This window comes from Asterias amurensis, chromosome 1 (genome assembly GCF_032118995.1).
Source record: "Asterias amurensis chromosome 1, ASM3211899v1".
NCBI lineage: Eukaryota > Metazoa > Echinodermata > Asteroidea > Forcipulatida > Asteriidae > Asterias > Asterias amurensis.
The window spans coordinates 981,655-1,001,488 of NC_092648.1; the positions used below are offsets into that span (position 1 = coordinate 981,655).

At 38.5% G+C, this 19,834-nt stretch overlaps 1 protein-coding gene across 1 annotated transcript in view; it reads left to right on the plus strand.

The window, feature by feature from the left end:
* The window catches only part of LOC139941694 (poly [ADP-ribose] polymerase tankyrase-like), a 37,826-nt gene that overhangs the window by 7,897 nt on the left and 10,095 nt on the right, over nt 1–19,834 (plus strand). Inside the window, exons 11-37 of the mRNA XM_071938301.1 lie at nt 307–419; nt 1,014–1,114; nt 2,219–2,378; nt 3,017–3,225; nt 3,681–3,902; nt 4,382–4,411; nt 5,021–5,131; nt 5,684–5,839; nt 6,279–6,416; nt 6,919–6,954; nt 7,241–7,307; nt 8,395–8,555; nt 9,456–9,514; nt 10,376–10,488; nt 11,096–11,321; nt 11,935–12,118; nt 12,893–12,969; nt 13,144–13,405; nt 13,800–13,958; nt 14,591–14,708; nt 15,093–15,210; nt 15,980–16,247; nt 16,660–16,783; nt 17,607–17,690; nt 18,252–18,514; nt 19,171–19,352; nt 19,692–19,797. Of these exons, the coding sequence (XP_071794402.1) occupies nt 307–419; nt 1,014–1,114; nt 2,219–2,378; nt 3,017–3,225; nt 3,681–3,902; nt 4,382–4,411; nt 5,021–5,131; nt 5,684–5,839; nt 6,279–6,416; nt 6,919–6,954; nt 7,241–7,307; nt 8,395–8,555; nt 9,456–9,514; nt 10,376–10,488; nt 11,096–11,321; nt 11,935–12,118; nt 12,893–12,969; nt 13,144–13,405; nt 13,800–13,958; nt 14,591–14,708; nt 15,093–15,210; nt 15,980–16,247; nt 16,660–16,783; nt 17,607–17,690; nt 18,252–18,514; nt 19,171–19,352; nt 19,692–19,797 (3,847 nt within the window). The remainder of the gene's footprint in view (nt 1–306; nt 420–1,013; nt 1,115–2,218; nt 2,379–3,016; nt 3,226–3,680; nt 3,903–4,381; nt 4,412–5,020; nt 5,132–5,683; nt 5,840–6,278; nt 6,417–6,918; nt 6,955–7,240; nt 7,308–8,394; nt 8,556–9,455; nt 9,515–10,375; nt 10,489–11,095; nt 11,322–11,934; nt 12,119–12,892; nt 12,970–13,143; nt 13,406–13,799; nt 13,959–14,590; nt 14,709–15,092; nt 15,211–15,979; nt 16,248–16,659; nt 16,784–17,606; nt 17,691–18,251; nt 18,515–19,170; nt 19,353–19,691; nt 19,798–19,834) is intronic.

A 19,834-nucleotide genomic window follows, 5' to 3' on the forward strand; every position in this document is an offset into this window, starting at 1 on the left:
GCAACTCCAGGAATAGGGTAGTGTGACACAAGGGCTATAGTGTAGTTGAGCACGAGACCAACTCCTTGAAATATTGTGATGAAACCTAAAGAGCATGCGCTGAGCATTGAACTCAAGTTAAATCCTGGTTGTGTCACTAGTATTTTGGGGTGAGACACTTGGCTTTGATTGGGTCTCATCACCCAGGAGTAAGTGGGTACCTGCGAGGGTAGAGATTGTTTATGTGAGTTATTAGTGACAGTTGCATTGTTGGGGGTATATGCAATTTGGTTGTGCGTCATTTTGATTGTTGTTGTTGTGTATTAGGGGCATTTCCGCTGATCAGCTTGTTCCAAAGAAGTTAATTACACCATTGATGATAGCAGCTATGTATGGAAGAACTCATAACATTGAAGTTCTTCTCAAGAATCTCAAGTCTGGTAAGCTTTCTTATATTAACTGTCCTCATAATACAACTGTCTTTATGATGTTTTTTTAAAACAAATTCAATCCACTGAAATACTTTTTTCATTTTTCTTATACGTTGTTACTTTTAGTCTACCTCAAGAAGTTGTTTTTTTTCACCAAAAGGGATTAAGGATATCATTTAGTCGATGAGAAAAATCTGCCATTACTATTTTACCATTCATGTTGGCGGAATGGTATCTTTCCTCGCCTTTCACCTCTGTAACCTGGGTGGAATCCCACCGGGGGCAATATGCTGATTGGGTTTAGGGTCCTTTCCTGCTTGAATAATTCTCTGGGGTTTTCCTCCCAAATCAAGAACTGAAACTTCTTCATTGTCTTCTCCCCCCATCCAGATGCTAAACAAGCTTTGACGAGAATTATCATAGATGTTGTTATATTATTGTGTAAGGTGAACCCCTATGCTCTAAAGCCGCTCCCTAGGAGTTGAGAAAGTTACAGGAATGGTCTTACGAACAGGGATTATAATGCCTTGATCTAGTCACTTACTGTACAATTCTTGTATAATGACTGATTGATACTATTGTTGTTGTTTTGATTGTATTTAGTTTCTGATCAAGAAGATGGTCCAACAGGATTGTCAGGTGTCAACTTAAAGGACAAGACTGGTTACTTTGCAATCCACTATGCTGCTGAAAGAGGACATGTGGTATGTAGGAAAGTCACTTTAATCATATATGTTTAACAGACTCTAGAAAAACAATTATGCCTTAAATGTTTATTCATAAATACCCCAGACATTTTCGCTACCCCTATTGGTGGAGAGCGCGTCACGTGGGGGTGTTTAAACGGTTGATAAAACCAGCTGGAGCTGTTTATAACCGGCTGGCTTCTGCTTGTCAGGCGCGCGCGTACGCCAATATTATCACGCGGAAGGCGCAAGTGTCAGCTGAATGTTGCCACCTACTCCTGGGGCTGAAACAGGGTTGCATCATTCACAGTCCATACAGATTGGGCTTGGGTATCATCCAACAGAAGCCTGGCAGGTAGAGCAGAAAGCACTTACTCCCTAACCCAGCTTTACGAAGCAATCATGGTTAAGTGTCTTGCTGATCGACACAAGTGTCACGGTTGGGACTTGAACCCACACTCTGCTGATCAAACACCGGAGCTTGAATCCGGTGCTCTTAACCGTTAGGGCCATGACACGACACATCATGAGCAATGAATTACTTTAATATTAAAGGGACACACCGGCCAAATTGGGCTATTTGGGCTACAAAATAGACTAAGATATGACTTCAACGGTCTTCCAGGAATAAAGAAGAACAGTCCATAAAAAAATTCATCAAATTTAGCCGTTTTTGAGCATTTTAAGACAAAAACGCAGGTCGGGTGATTGTTCTAACCAAAAAGTGGTACAAACAATCACGTGACCTTCCGGGCTAGTTTTACTTTCAGCCGTCTAAAAGTAACTTACTTAACCAAATTTAAATCTTTTTTTTTTACAAAATTATTAACGAATAATTGACGTAAAAGATCATGTATTCAAATTATCGCTACAGAATGTAAATAATGGTGGAAAATCTAACGTAAGATTCACATTCAAAGAGTCCGTGTAACGAAAGCTTGTTATGGCCGCTTTGGGTTTTTAAAATTATTTTTCGCTAAATACGTGACATTTTGATGATTTTCTTTTACAGCAACCAGCTATAAAAACATTATTTATGGTCCTACACCCCTAAATTGCGTAAACGGTGAGCCGGTGTGTCCCTTTAAACCTTGTGGCTATTTCTATTTGTTAATGTCACAGGATGCTGTGAGAAGTCTGTTGAAACATGGAGCTAGTGTTGAAACAATGATGTCTGCAGTTCATAACAAACTAACTCCCCTGATGCTTGCAGCTAGACAAGGACACTTTGAACTAGCTCAGATTCTTATTGAAGAGATGGAAGCTATCATTGAGAAAAGAGGTAATTAAGATAACTCACTCCACCCTTAAACTATAATGGAACATCTTGAATTAGCTAAGACTCTTATTGAGGAGATGGAAGCTATCATTGAGAAAAGAGGTAATTAAGATAACGCACTCCACCCTTAATCTAAAATGGAACATCTTGAATTATCTAAGACTCTTATTGAGGAGATGGGAGCTATCATTGAGAAAAGAGGTAATTAAGATAACTCACTCCACCCTTAAACTATAATGGAACATCTTGAATTATCTAAGACTCTTATTGAGGAAATGGGAGCTATCATTGAGAAAAGAGGTAATTAAGATAACGCACTCCACCCTTAATCTAAAATGGAACATCTTGAATTAGCTAAGACTCTTATTGAGGAGATGGGAGCTATCATTGAGAAAAGAGGTAATTAAGGTAACTCACTCCACCCTCAAACTGAAATGGAACATCTTGAATTAGCTAAGACTCTTATTGAGGAGATAGAAGCTATCATTGAGAAAAGAGGTAATTAAGATAACTCACTCCATCCTTAAACTGAAATAGAACATCTTGAATTAGCTAAGACTCTTATTGACGAGATGGAAGCTATCATTGAGAAAAGAGAGAGTAAACTCCAAATCACTGAGACTGTTTCTTTGATATAACAGATAAGATCAAGCGTACTGCGTTGATGTTAGCGTGTATGAATGGCCACTATCCAATAGCAACTCTTCTACTAAGGAAAGGAGCTGATCCTAACACTAAGGACTCGTCAGGGAACACACCTATCCACTATGCAGCTGCGTATGGCTGGTGGCACTGCCTCAAACTACTCCTCAAAGCTGGTGGAGATCCTAACATCTTGAATGATTGGAAGGTAACACAGATTTATCTGAATATTCAGAGTCTTGAAGACTTCCAATATTGTACAAATAGTATTAAATGCTGATGAGTTTGAATAATTTATACTTAAAGTGAAATTAAATACCTTTGTGGTTCTGAAAAGAACCTGTGGATATTGACTCATCGTTTCAATCAGTATACTCTGATCATCTTCAGGAGAATGCTGGCCTCTGTTGCCGGATCCTGCTAATGTACTGTCTTGTGAACAATTGTATTCATATAACAATCAGAGAACATCATAAGCTTGCATGCTTTGTTTTTGAAAGGGCAATTGGCACCAGGGCGTTTTCTCCTCAGTGAGGTAACTGTAAATTTTTACTGCAGTATTTCAAGGGCACCAAGGCAATGGCCAGGAGGCAATTTGCCTTAGTTGCTTTAGTGAAGTATCAGACCAGACATCATTAAATACATTTTCCCTTTGTTTGCCAGAATCCTCCATTGGGCATAGCTTACTTGAAGGGCCATCTAGGCTGTACAGATCTACTACTAGATCAACCCAATGTCAATGTGAATTTCCGTGATGATAATGGCTCAACATTACTACTCAGGACTTGTAGCCAAAAGATGTATATGGACACTGTCAAATCATTCATGTACCTCATGAAGAAGGGAGCGGATGTCAATGCTGTTGACTTAGATGGAGATAATGCGGTTAGTGTTTCAGTATTTCATTAGGAAATCTTTTGTGTCATCTTTTGATTACTTTGTTAAGGTGCTTTCCTTGCTTTGTATAAAATCTTTCAGAATTGTTTTGAGCCTTCAAGACACTGGACACTTTCAGTAATTGTCAAAGACCAGTCTTCTCACATGGTGAATCTCAACATATGCACAGAATACCTAACCTGTAAAAATTTCAACTTAATTGGTTGTCGAAGTTGCAAGATAATAACAAAGAAAAAAACACCCATGTCACACGAACTTGTGTGCTTTCATGCTTGATTTCAAGAGCTCACGCGTGAGGACTCAAACTCAATTTAAATATTTTACTGGAGAAATTACTTCTTTCTCAAAAACTTTGTTACTTCAGAGGGAGCCGTTTCTCACAATGTTTTATACTGTCAACAGCTCTCCATTGCCTGTTAATAAGAAAGATTTTATGCTAACAATTATTTTTCTTCCTTCTTCTATAGCTCCATTTGATAATGAGTGCGACAAGTGAGGTAAGAACTAAACCACAAGTAGTACAAAGCAAACTTGAAGATATTATCAAAATATATTAAATTGGGCAAAAATGAAACTAATACAAATTCGTCTGTTTCTGTAAGTGGATCAACAAATAAGGAGTTACTACAAAGTTCAGCCATGTACATACTTCATCTGATTGCAAAGTAGAATTCGACTGCTCAAATATGCATCATGATTTGCATCAAGTTGAATGTGCTCAACTCTTGCAAAACTTTCGCTGCGAATAGAAAAGTGCAATGTCAAAACTTGCTTGGCATTTGGCATGAAGTATGAACCAGTCAAGTTATAAAAGAGAATGGGGGTTTACAACGAGCAAAGATTTACTTAAGATGTGTAGCAATCTTAGCAAAGCAAAGTGTGATGTCACATTACAAATCACTATGGTGATGTTGAAGACTCATCTTAAGATGGTCCTAAGTGCTTTGTGAAATCGAGCTCTGGAGGTAAGACATAAGAAAACTTTATTAATCTCCAAAAAGAAGAAATTACATTGCCCCCACAAGTTAAAAAAACACCACAAATATCAAAAAGTAAAAACAAATTTGACATTTGTAGTTGATTTTGTCTTTGCTTTATTCCTACAGTCATATTACCATTCTGCTCCTGAAGTGGTGAAGTTCTTGATGGAGAAAGGATGTGACCCAACAGCTAAGAATAACTCTGGGAAGACTCCAATCTTCATCGCCCTTCAAAAGGTAATACTCTGGAGGATTGACTCTGTGTACTGTAGTCTTTGCACATAAAGATCTGATGGGCACAATTTCATAAAGCCTGTAAGCTCAAACATGTGCCCAGCACATACAAAATTTGCTTAGCAGAAACTGGATACCAGCTAAAATTCAATAACATTTACATTGTTGAAACTGGTGCTCCACTCAAGTTTCGCTTAGCAGAGAAATTTGTCAAGCAGTATTTGTTGCTAAACAGCCCTATGTAATTTGGCCATGGTGTGTGGTTAACTCTGCATGCTGTCCAATAATGAACACTGCCCATGCGTTACACAACACGGGACCAACGGCTTTGCGTCCCATCCGAAGGACGAGGCAATGGTTTTAAAAGTGTTGCTTAAGGACACAGGGTGTCACGGCTGGGGGATTTGAACCCACACTCTGCTGATCAGAAACACCAGAATTTGAATTCAGTGCCCTTAACCGCTGGGCCACGACACTTCCACTTGATGTGATTTTATTTGATGAGTTTTTCTTTGGTGTATTTAATTTGATGTGTGTTCTTTTATTTCCTTAAAGGGAATGACTGGGTTATTGAAGCTACTTGTCAGTAAAGGTGATCGCATACCACTAGATGTTGGTGTTAGGCAGTTTGGTGATAATACATTACATCATCTTGCAACTAACTGTAAGACGCAAGACCAGAGCAGTCTAATTCAACTCATTGCAGACATGGTAAGTTAGCATCAAACACCACTGGTTCATTTTCATGGTTGTATAGACACATGTATTTGTAGTTGTTGTGGTTTTATTATCTAATTCTAGTGTGTCATGGCCGAGTGGTTAAGAGCATCGAATTCAAGTTCTGGTGGTTAAGTCACTGGAGTGTGGGTTCGAATCCCGGTCTTGACACTTGTGTCCTTGAGCAAGATACTTTACTATAATTGCTTCTCTTCACCCAGGGGTATAAATGGGTACCTGCGAGGGTAGAGGTTGATATTGTGTATGAAAAAGCCTTCGGAGCACCACGGCAGCTCGGGGTTGTATACTCCCTAGGGAGCTGAGAAAGATTAAAGGGACTTTATTGGCCCAATGACCAGAGCACTAATGTAACGCACATTGATACGATTATTGTGTAATGCGCTATTATAAGAATTTGTTATTATTCTACCAGGAAAAGGAAGATGGACCAATACCTATGGATACAGATGATGACCCAGGGTCAAAGGTTACGACCTTAGAGGAGGCAGCCAAGATGAAAAATCAGTACAGATGTACTCCGCTTCTCAGATGCATTGTGGTCAATAGAAAGGTCAGGTTTTATTTAGTACATTATTAGAAGGAGGTACTACAAGTATTAAGAACAACGAAATTCAAACAAGTGAGAATTTTGGATAAAACAAAAGAAAGAGAAAGCTAAATCTGTCACACACAAAAAATAATTTCTTAAAAATTAGGCCGTGGGTTGATTTCACAAAGAGTTTGGACTAGTCTTAACTTAGGAGTTGCCATGCCCCTATAAGGATGTTGCCACACCTCTAAAAGGATGTTGCTACGCTCCTATGAGGATGTTTCCACACCCCAAGGATAGTGTTTATAATTAAGGAAATAAATTAATTACTGGGTAACTAAGGAACACAAAGAATTCTAGACATTAGCTGGGCATGTAAAGATGTAAAACAAATTGTGGAAATGCACATAAAATTTTAACTGATATTCCTTAATTTGTGCCACAATCAAAATGTTTAAGACTTCAATCTTAAAAGTAGAACGTGTTGTTAATCAGTGGATATTATTCTTTTGATCTATTTTAGGATCTCTCTAACGAAAATGTGTGCAAGACCCTGCAGGTAAGAACAGTCCTCTTAGCTCAACTTGATCTGTCTTGTATTAATTAAGGATGACTCCTGATATAATAAGACAATCACTGTTTATTTATTTACTTCCCCTTACTTTGGTTTACTCTTTCTTTCTTTGCTATTGAAATTCTTGTTCGTTGTCATTATTTATTGATTTGTTTCCCCAATTTATGTCGCAGAATCAAATCCTGCTTCAGACAATTTTTCTTTCTCATCCGATAATTGTTTGTATTTTCTTGGCAAACTGACTATTAGTTATTATTGTCTGCTTTATTAGGCCCTGATTACACTGTGTAAGTCTGATGTTAACACGTATGAAACTGTGCAGGATGAACCTACTAAAGGTAAGTAGTTCATTAAAGACACTGGACACTATTGGTAATTGTCAAAGACCAGTCTTCTCACTTGGTGTATCTCAACATATGCATAAAATAACAAACCTGTGAAAATTTGAGCTCAGTCGGTCGTCGAAGTTGCGAGGTAGTAATGAAAGAAAAACACCCTTGTCACACGGAGTAGTGTGCTTTCAGATGCTTGATTTCAAGACCTCAAAATCTAAGTTCTGAGTTCTCAAAATCAAATTTGTGGAAAATTACTTCTTTCACAAAAACTTCATTACTCAGAGGGGCCGTTTCGCACAATGTTTTATACCATTAACCTCTCCCCAATACTCGTTACCAAGTCAGGTTTTATGCTAATAATTTATGCTAATAATTGGTAGTTACCAATAGTGTCCATTGCCTTTAATGGTTCACCTCTACTCATCAAAATAATATGGAACTATAAACTCACAAAAACATATCGGCCGACTAAACCTTTAGCTTTCCTCCTCAGTCTAGCTTCTCCATATTTATCTAAATTCTAATGTTATTGAGTTATAATAGTAATAATTTAATAAGGAGACACAGCGAGTGCCAATCACATCTTTGTCCGTACTGAAGGCAGCAATTGAACAAACACCATATAAGTTCCCTAAAGTCACCTTCAGGCAATCTCTGGAGATTTAAAATTGTTGTCATACTTTACTTGATTTTGAATTACCAGGGGGCATTTAGACTAAGTGATTTTAAAGGATGTTAACTGATGTTTTTCATACATACTTACATACATATCAGCATTTATAGGAGGCACCTTTTTCCCAAGATTACAAAGCGCCTACAGAAGATGCAACAAAGAAGTCCAAACTCAAGATGTTCCAATGTAAAGTGAAATAAAACAGTCAAGTACTTCTGTATAAATGAGTCTTGAATAGTTTCTTGAAATGTCCAAGTGTAGTTTCATGACGGAGATGTGATGGTAATGAGTGCCATAGATAAATATTACAAAATTTCCTTTAAAATATCACTTAGTTTGGTCATAAAATGCATGAGGTTATATAATTGATATCTGCTTGATAATTTTGGTAATACTGTAATGCTTGCCTTTTGACAGTGAAGTGCTATCCATTAAACATCTTAGTGAGAGAGAGACCCAGCACAGCGCTGTCAATGATTCTGGAGTGTAACCCCAAACTGGATGTACGTTGCTTTGATGGCAACACTCCATTGATACATGCTATCGAATCCAACCAATGTGCTAATGCTAAAACACTGGTATGTATGGTTTAGTTTGGGACTTCTTAATTTACAAGTCAGTATTGCAATTATTTTTTGCATTTATTTTAATGATATATTGCCTAATATCACAAGGCCATGCCACTTCCAGGTGAGGGCTACACTGAACTGATTTGGGCTGTCAACCCAAATCAATTGTCACCAGGGGAACGTTGCCATCAACTTCTGGAGCTGAAACAGGGTTACCCCCTTCACAGTCCATAAGGATGTAGGCATGGGTGTCATTCACTAGGAGCCTGGCTGGTAGATCAGATCATTTTAAATATTCAAAATTAGGTTTACATTTATCTGGTTTATTGAGTTTATGTAATTACAATTCATTGCGATGGTGTCATTGAATGGTCTAATGGTCAAGTGGCAGAAGGTTCAAGCTCCGTCATTCACAGAGTGTGGGCTCACATCCTGGCCTAGCTTGTGTCCTTGAGAAAGATACTTTATACCATAATTGCTTTGTCTCTCGGATGGGACATTAAGCTGTAGGTCCGTGTACTCGTATTGGTAGTGCCTATAACCCAGAACACTTATCATGGGAAAGTAGGGGTCAACACACGGGGTGTGTTTTCGTGGTCGTCTGTTTTTGATTGAATTTGCTATTGGTTGACCACTGACCAGTGACCCAAACAGTTATTGGTGATGACGACAAAAAAACGCCCCCAAGTGTTTCTGGTTTATTGCAAGCACTTTTGTCTGCAGTTTTCTCAGGCCTTCTAGTTTCAGTTTTCACTTTTGAGGCATCCTTGGTTTCATTAGAATTCATTATTATCAGTTTCAAAAAATATTAAGTAATAAAAACTTCTATAATTATTATGATGAATCTGTGATCTGTGGGTCCCATTCCTGTATCTGATCTGATTGTTTGCTTCTTGACTCTGTTTTCAGCTTTCTTTGGGAGCTGATCCGAATGCATCAGAAACCAACGCCTTACTGTTGGCCGTCAAGTAAGCAAATCAAATTGGTTTTTGTTTTATCCTCCTTCGGAGGAATTGTTATTAGAACAATACAAGTAAACTGAAATATGATAAATTTGAATTGGGGATAAAGAATGTGTTGCAGTAATTTTTTCAGGCTCTGGCTATGCTCCATGTACTATTCCATAGCAATAGATTTTGCCCTAGAGGTATCTGTGAGTATTGTTTTGTGTAAAATCCTCATTTTATTCCTGAAATTTATTTTTTAGGGCTGATTGAATCATTGTAAACTTGTGGTTAGTGTGCTGTGCATTTTGTACTATTTATTGGCAAACTAAAATCAGTAAAAGTACAGGAGATTGTTGTATAATTTTGATCTCATGGATTTGCTTTTGGTGTTTTTGGTGAATGCTTGTCCTTTATAAATAGAGGACCAGCCTCCTTCTTGTGTCGTGGCTGAGCGGATAAAAACACCCAACTCAAGCTCAGGTGCTTCCGTAGAGTATTGGTTCGAATCCTGGTCGTGACACTTGTGTGTCCCTGAGCAAGACACTTAACTAATAATTGCTTCTTTACACCCATGGGTACCTGTGAGGGCAGAGATGGTTCTTGTGATTGATTTAGCCGAGTAGTGCATTATTTGTTGCACAGGCTGTATACTCCCAGGGAGCTGAGGTGGTTTAAGAAGTGATTTAAGGCCCAGTGACCAGGGGTAATAATGTTGGAGCGCTTTGAGATGCCCTTCGGGTGTGAAAAAGCGCTATATAAAAACGGGTTATTATTATTACTATTATTATTATTATTATTATTATTGTGTATCTATAGTAACAAACTGATCATTAAGAAGATATTTGTTTTCCTAATATTCTTTATCATTGATTTCTTTGACAGACAGAATATGACAGAGTTGATTCCTGGTTTGTTAGCTAAAGGTGCTGATGTGAACGGATCTGGATTTGAGAACAAGCAACCAAGTATTATGCATTATGTCCCAGCCTATATCAGTAAGTTAACTCATTTGGATTTCACCTATTTGTTATTTATTTATTCAAAAAGTGGTGATGGTCCCTCAAGCTTTGTTGAAGAGTCAATTTTGTGGTGTGTTATGGTCGAGCTTTCTGGTCCTCTTAAGTTCTGCTGTTTAACTCAGAGTGTGAGTTTGGGTCCCAGTTATTGCAGTTATGTCAATGAGCAAGACCCATATTACTATAATTTCTTCTCTCAATATGTCCATGCAGGAAGAATACATCCCTAATAGGAATGCACAATCTTAGAAACATTGCCAACAGTGACGCTTCTCAGATTCAAATTTTGGGGCAAACCATAAACACAATACTTTTGAGTGAAATATTTCTCAAATCTGGAGCAGTTCTGCCCACGCAGGAAGAGTAATCGCCAATAGGAATACACAATATGAGATTCAAATTTGAATCAAACTTGATTCAATTTAAAAACTGTAATCTTTTTTATACTGCATTTCTTGAAGTGGCACATTTCTCAAAATGATTTATACTATTGAAAGCTGCTGTAGGCTTCTAACCTGAACTTAATGCTATTAATTTTAAGATTGATCACCAAATGTATACCTTCCCTTCTTACTTCTTAATGAAGGCAACATTCCAGCGCGGATCTCAACAGCCAAGAAACTCTTGGCTGCTGGAGCTTCGTTGACCTCCGTGGATGATAACGAGAGAACGGTTCTCCATAATGCTGTCAATATGGAGCAGTCGAATGTAACTACAGAGTTTCTTGAACTCCTACTGGACCATAATGTAGATGTCTTTGCCCTAGATGCAGATGGAAGACTTCCCCTTCATTATGCAATCCACAAGTGCAGGTATCTTAAAACCAGATTGAACTATTATTTGTTAAAAAGTTGCACAACCCTGGGTTATACACACGGGACCAACGGCTTTGCGTCCCATCCAAAGGACATACAGAATTATGGTTAAGTGTCTTGCTTAAGGTAAGGACACAGGTGTCATGACTGGGACTTGAACCCACACTCTACTGATCAGAAACAACAGAGCTTGAATCCGGTGCTCTTAACCTCTCGACCACGACATGCAACCCTTAAGGTATCCCATGGTTGCTGTTTCCCAGGTTGTATTCAAGACTTGGTTTGATCCATGGCTACACAGTAGCTAACAGTTAAATGGCTTCTGACTAGATATGTTCCCTTTTATGGAACGGTTTGCCTGAGAGATTGCGTAATGAGCCAACCTTGACTTCATGCTCTTCTAGGTACTGGCGTTTACGGAGTCATTGATTTATTTTGCATTATTATTTGATGGTTCGAAGTGCTTTATTAAGGCCCAATGACCTGTGTAATAATGTTGAAGCGCCACGAGTGTCACTGTCTGACGGACCTGAGCGCTATATTAAGAAGCGACTATTATTAAAATTATTAATATTATAACACAAATTGAAAAACTATGTTTTTCTTTCAGCATGTATGGGAAAAAGGGAGGACAATTTGATATGTCACTTGCCATAGATCCCATAGAGACTGTGTCACTATTAGTAGATGCTATGGAGGGAAAGGAGTTGAATAGAGTAGATAGCATTGGTCGATCTCCTCTACACTACGCTGCATACAGAGGAGCATTGAACTCTGCTATGTACATTGATGAGGTCAGATATAACAGTCAATCAAAAAAAATTTGTATATTTTGTGCATAAATAAATTGTTTGTTTTGAAAAGTAAAAAAAGTCAATCACTCACTTAATCAATCAATCAATCAATCAATTCCATTAATTTTGCTTTTACTCATGTGTGTTAGCACTGTATACTCAGTACTTGCCTGAGTCCTGTGAAAAAAATCGCAGCATATTACTCGGGTGGGATTTGAAACCACAACCGTTGCATTTCTAGAGCAGTGTCTTACCAACTAGACTACCAAGTTTGCCCGGTAGCTAGAGGCAGTTCGAGTCCCATGTTTCGGCAGCGTGTACTGCAACAATATAATAGATGTTAAATTTGCATAGGGGATAAAGAATACTATTTTGGTTTTTACCCATACACCGATGTGTACTCAGTACTTTCCCGAATCCTGTGAAAAATAATAACACGCATTTTACTCTGGTGAGATTCGAACCCACGACCCTTGCAATTTTGGAGCAGTGTCTTACCAACTAGACTACCGAGATTGCCCGGTAGCTAGAGGCAGTTCGAATCCTATGTTTTGGCAGCGGTTACAGCAATGATATTATAGATCAGTTCTAGTTGCCTTTAGAGGGGCTTAGAAGTGAAGGAAAGATTTAAGAAAAAAGAGTTCACAGAATGACTTGTGGAGATGACAGTGCAAAGGCGTTAAATTGTGTGTTATTTTCTGAATGTTTTTGATAAACTAGCAAGGTTTATTGAGCTATTAATTTGAAGTTGTTATGATTTGTGATTTAATTCAGAGGATTGATGACTTTGACATGGAGGATAAATTTGGACATACACCGTTAGCTTTAGCCGTATTAGGCTGTGAAGAAAGGTATGTGTCATTTTGCCATATCTGAGCTCCACCAAGGCCCATACACTATGCAATGGGTACATGAATATAGCCCCTGGGCGTTGAGACGTAATTGTGAAATGCTATCGATATTAGAACTTATTATAACTATATGTATTTTATAAGAACTGAGTATTGTTGTTATTATTTCACTAGCATGGCCACATGGTTGATCCACAAAGGAGCCGACATCAACAAAATGTTAAAAATTGATTTGGATGAAAGCAAAACCGCTCCGCAGAAACAGCTCTCAAAAGAGTACTGGATATGGAAGCCCCAAGATGTTCCTGAGAAGCCTAAATCAATGATTGAGGCCTCATTGTTTCATGGTATCGTCCATGAACGTTGGCAAGGTGCTGTGTACGTCATGATGAATAGAATCAACAAGTTTGGCATCTCCTATGTCAATGCTATTGAGGTAGGTCTTTAAGGGATTGGGTACTTTTTGTATGACACAGCACAATTTTACTCCAAGTGAATTCTTCACTCTGAAACGTATACGGCCAGAATAATACTTGTTCAGAATCTGGTTTTAAATTGTTTTCTTAATATTTTGCTTGAGATGTAAACTTGGAGAACTTTCTTTCTGACCTGATGTAATATTACTACAGTAAAGGTGTTCATTTTAACAATTCTAAGTTATGGGGGAAAAAAGCGCACAAGCTCACAATTATTTAGTGACGTTTCAAGACTACACTATCGGCTTCATCAGACCGGCAACTCATCTTGACTGGCTTCTCCTTTTATAGTTATCAGAGACAACTATAGAGGGTGTAATTAGTGTTGAATTTGTTCTTTCCATGCCTTAATAGGCCGTGCTGTCAGATCAGCAGTTTCAACTAGCGTATGAACTCGTACGTAAACAACGTGATTCAAACAAACTGCAGTCAACGAATAACAAAGATCAGAACCTTCTCCATGTACTGGCAATTCATGCTGATAAAGGAGCTGCATCAGAGACCATCATTAGGGTGAGTGGAACACGGAATACAATGGGTATTTTTTTATTAATTTGCTAATTATGTACTCCAATACTTTTGAGTCAAAGGTACATGTATGGCTTAATAGTACACTGAAGTTTTTCCTTGTTTGCTTAAAGGCAGTGGACACTATTGGTTATTACTCAAAATAATTATTAGCATAAAATTTTACTTGGTAACGAGTAAGTGACGTAGTTTTCGAGAAAGAAGTAATTTTCCATGAATTTGATTTCAAGACCTCGAGTTTAGAATTTGAGGTCTCGAAATCAAGCATCTGGAGGCACACAAATTCGTGCGACAAGGTTGTTTTTTCTTTCATTATTACCTTGCAACTTCGACGATCGATTGAGCTCAAATTTTCACTGGTTAGTTATTTTATGCATATGTTGAGATACATTAAGTGAGAAGACTGGTCTTTGACAATTACCAATAGTGTCCACTGGCTTTAAAGGCACTGGACACTGTTGGTAATTAGTCAAAGTAATTGTTAGCATTTAGCAGCCGGTGCTGCATACTCCTAAGGAGTTGTGATTGTTTTAGGAACCCTTTTGGCTCAATTTGAACAGGAGGACTGTAAAGCATACAATGATTCTGTAACTACATTGTTATAATGTTACTTGTAGATCACAACATCTCTCCTTGATCATGGGGTGAAGTTGTTTGCCAAAGACTACAAGGGGTGTACTCCATTGCACTACGCTGCCATTAATCTCAACAAAGACGTGTGTCGTGTCTTCCGAGGTATGATTCAAAACTGTCTGTAGCCACCTGTCCCCGATTTCATAAAGCCTGTAAGCACAACAACGTGCTAAGCATAGAATAGTTGTGCTTAACAGAGCACGTTACCTGCTAAAAATACATTAAGTTTACATTGTTGTGACTGATGCCCCACTGACTTGTTGTTTAGCAAAGAATTTTGTTTATAAAATTGAGTTTATAAAATTGGGCCCTGCTCTAGCAAGTCAAAGGTCATGGGTTTGAATCCCAACGGAGTGATTTGCTTGTGGATTTTTGTTTCCACTGGACTTGAGGAAAGTACTAAGTGTAGTACTTAGTGTACACCAAATAATCTTCATATTTTTTCATCTTTTGCGTTATAGTATTTTGATTGATATTTTCTTACAGACAAAGTCCCCTCTGATTTCAAGCAATGTTTGACATGCGCCGACGATCAGGGAAGAGTGCCCCTGATATCGATGTTCTGGGGTCTGACATTTCAAGGCAGTTCTAAGACCATAATCGAGTGAGTACCAGGGCCCAATTATATAGAACTGCTGAACGGCCGTTTTTGTTCTCACTGTATGATTTCTATGTCATAGCATTGCTGACAGTGAGCAAAGGGGAAAGCCATGGCTAGCCATCCAGCAATTACTATCAGCAAGTGATATGACAGCAAATACATGGTCAACGCACAAAGCTGGCTTACTAATTGCATATTTTCCAGTTTCGCAATTGTTTGTGCTAAACCATGTAAATAGCCGCTCTTTGAAATTGGCCGCAGATGTTTGCAATGCATTCTGTGTTATGACTGATGGTAGTAACCGAGTGGGCGTACTTTAAAGACAGTGGACAAGATTGGTAAATGTCAAAGAGAAGTCTTCTCACTTGGTGTATCTCAACATATGTACAAAATACAAATAACAAACCTGTGAAAATTTAAACTCAATTGGTCCTCGAAGTTGCGAGATAATAAGGGAAGGAAAAACACCCTTCTCACACAAAGTTGTGCTTTCAGATGCTTGATTTCAGGACCTCAAAATCCAATTCTGAGGGCTTGAAATCAAATTCAATTATTTTGAAGGAAAGTTACTTCTTTCTTAAAAACTATGTTACCTCAGAGGCAGCCGTTTCTCACAATGCTAACAATTATTTTGAATAATTAACAATAGTGTCCAGTGCCTTTAAAAAACTAACATCATTATCCTTGGGATTTTGACCAAGCCTTGGAGAATAACTCTGCTAGGGATGGAAACATCAGAACGTTAACAATTTATTTGTTTAATTGTTATCAGGATGCTCCATGAGAATAAGTCGAGTCTTGATGTCGAGGGACGTCTTCCAGATGTCAGGATCCTCTCCCAGGAGAAGAGGAACAAGTGTGACTCCTTAGAGGATTGGTACCATGATCTACCAGTAGAGAAGACCATTTATGGAACACCGTTAATCTTCACTATTCACATGAACTCATTTGAAGGGTGTCAGTTTCTACTGAAGAAGGGAGCTGATCCAAACCAAGCTGATGAAGATGGTGTGACGCCATTAATGCACGCAATCATGCAGGTAAGTAGTTACTATTTGCTTATCAAGGGGTAAATTACATATTGATTGAAATAGCTAGAGAAAGCAACGGCTTGATGAACAAGGCTTGTCATTTCTAAGTTTTTTTTTCCTGATGTCAACCCCTCTATAGACCCCTTGCATGTGACGTCACACGCTCAAAAAGCATCCTCACTGGGGTCAAAAAGCCGTTCTTTGAGGGTTAAAACGTGCGTATCAGTGTAGCGTTTGGCGTTATGCAAGGGGTATATTGTAATATTTTAGAGGTTCTGGTTCTGGCTTAAGAGGACCAGTCCCACCAGCCTTTTTAATGTAACTTTGGCATTCGTCTGGGTCAAATATCATCCCTGTAATATTACGCATGTAAAGACTGCAGTATTTCAAATCTCTTGATCTGTTTGATTTGTTTGGACAGAATGAGATAGTTCTTGTGAATGTGCTACTGAATCATGAATACGATCCTCTAAAAGCAGGGAAAAAGAAGATAAGTGGTGAAGACACATCACCACTGTGGATAACAAACACCTTGGACCAAACTAGTAAGAATACTCTCTTGATTTACATGAATCTAATCGTATTTTTGCTGCAAAATTAAATATGTCAATAAAACATTACAATTACCAAATCTATGATGTTAAAACAACTTTAAATTGATCACAAACAAACTGTCCTGCGTATTATGTACTACCTGGGGAGGTAGGAAATCGGCTGGACGTCTACTTTCGCTTAGTGTATCAAGAGGACTTCTGTTTGCTTGTTTGTTTAGATGATCTTCCCATCAAGGGAACTCAGCAAACTCCCACAAGGGGATATCAACACCCAGCTGGCAACAGCCAATCTCTCTCATACAAACACTGGTTAAACGTCAATGGTTATGAATTGCAAAAACCAAGAAATTGTGTTTCATTATCTACATGTAGGCGACAATACTTGTTTTAGTCATTGTGAAATCAGCAGTTACCTTGGTAGGATTTGAACCCGCTACCTTGTGATTACAAGTCATGCAGTCTATACCACTGGACCACAGTTACTTCTTGTCATATTAACCGCTGTGAATTGAGTTCGAAGTGAGTTCTTAAATGGTCTCAACATTTTTACTAGCTTGCTCTAGTCATCATTAAAAGACTAGCTTGCTCTAGTCATCATTAAAAGACTGTAGACTTTAAAATGTAGAAGACTGTAGAAAGACTGTAGAATAATCGGCAAGACAAGTTCTCCAGAACAATCTACACAAGTAGATGCATATACGCTAAACAAACAAACAATTTTAATGTGCAATGATACCTCTGCAATGCCTCAAAACCACCTCTTGCCTCTATGTTGTCCTAATATAACACATGTTTGGTTCATCTATTTTGACAGAGTCCAAAGGGAAGACAAAGACCAGAGTGTCCATCAACGTGAATGATGCCTATGAAATAGATGGAAAACAAGACCAAGACAAAGGTAAAAATAAACTACTTGCAGACATTTTGAGGTCAAACAACACACATGAAGTTCACTCAAAATTTCAACGCAATTTTCATGATGCTCAGAAGAACCAGACCATTATGTGTTGATGGGGCTGCCTGGGGCGCCCTTGCATGTGTGCAGCTTGAACACGTTGTAGCCGCGCCCTTCGCAGTTCAGCTTCTCTGCTTTGAGTAAGGATGTTATTATCACTGGTTGTACATGTTTGAATCACCAACAAATATTGAGGTGGCTATTGTATCAGAGCATTCTGCTCTTAGTTTCTGAACACCTTTGTTTTACATTTCTCTGCTGTAAACGAAAGGTTGCTTTAAGGCCGGTTAATAGTCGGTTGCGCGATGGTCGTGCGATGGAAATCTTGATGCGCGATCCTAAAAAAAACACAGTTTATAGTCATTGCTGAGACCTATGAACTGTGTTTTTTATGATCGCGTGTCAAGATTTCCATCGTGTGACCATCACATGACCAACTATAAACTGGCCTTTATTATATCTTTGCTTCAACTAGAGTAATTACTTTTAACACATTCTTTGCAGTTCCAAAGCTTCAGAAGACCAGCAAGCTCAATTTGAACGCCGTGGATTCAAAGGGTCGTACAGCCATCCATTACTTGATGAAGTCATGTAGCGTTGGGACCTATGAGAATGTAGAGATACTGGAGCTCTTAGCAAGACTAAAAGCCAAGCTATCAGAGGTAGACGCTGATGGGAAAACTCCACTAGATTATGCTATGCAGAGTGGATCTCATAAGATGGCTGAAGCTCTGCAGAAATTGACTAAAGTTGCACCACAAAGAAAGGTTAGTTATTATAGACTGTGCACACAAGTATTCAAATATATGGACCTGTTGAAGTGTGCAAGTTTGTTTTCTTTACGCATTAAAGCATCTACCAAACAAGGTACTCAAGGCGCTGAGTATATACAAACTTTCAGGAGGATAGGTTATTGTAGTGATGAATTCTGAGACCCAGTTATTTTGCACCTAAGGGTTTACAAGGTGCTACGGCGCATACAGCAGCCACAGCCAGGAACACAGGGGCGTACCCCTTCTCTTTTCGATAAGTGCACTGGGTTCTTTTACATGCGTTACACAACACATGGGACCAACGGCTTTACGTCCCATCCGAAGGACACAGCAATGGTTAAGTGTCTTGCTTAAGGACACAAGTGTCACGGCTCGGGATTCGAACCCACACTCTGCTAATCAGAAACACCAGAGTTTGAATTCGGTGCTCTTAACCGCTCGGCCACGACACTTCCATAGCACACCTCAAAGAACCCAGAACACTTATTGTGGAGAAGTAAGTGTTACTACCCTCCTGTTTTGGTTCACACAACAAGCACCCTTGTTTTCAGGTTTCCTCGGGCTTGGGAGCTACAGTGATTAAGTTCACTCGTGGCATCCTTTGCTTCATTACCAGAAATATTTAATAACATTAGTTATGATTTGTGTAGGTGTATCCCAAGCCTGTATGTTCGGTATGGTCGGATGGTATAAACTCTCCAATCCCACAGCTGAATGTGGATGAGGATGCCGAGGCTATGATTCAACAACTTGAAGCAGAACGAAACAAGACTAGAGTAGTGGAGGAGTTCATACCAAAAGTGGATAAGAAATCAGGAATGACTGTTGGAGGGTGAGTAGACATTTAGACTCATTTGCATAATGTATTCATAATTATTTGCATAATGTATTGTTGCCCATTGGCTTATGTTGATGTCTTTCATCAAAGCCTTCCATAATCATAAATACAATGGACATCTGAGGTCTCAAACTCAATTCAAATATTTCAGTGAGAAATTACTTCTTTCTTAAAAACTACCTTACTTCAGAAGGAGTCGTTTCTCACAATGTTTTATACTATCAAAAGCTCTCCATTGCTCGTTATCAATTAAGTGTTTATGCTAACAATTATTATTTATAATTCTCATCTCATCTGGGAATCTGTCTTTGATTGTTTTTTAATTGATATTAGATTGGTTCTAATGGATGAAGATCAGAACCTTCCCTATGATGTCATCATGACCAAAGTAGAAACACAATACGGCCGTTATGGGATGAATAACTTCTATAAGATGCAGGTAAAGATTGTTTATTTATTTATTTATTTATTTCCAC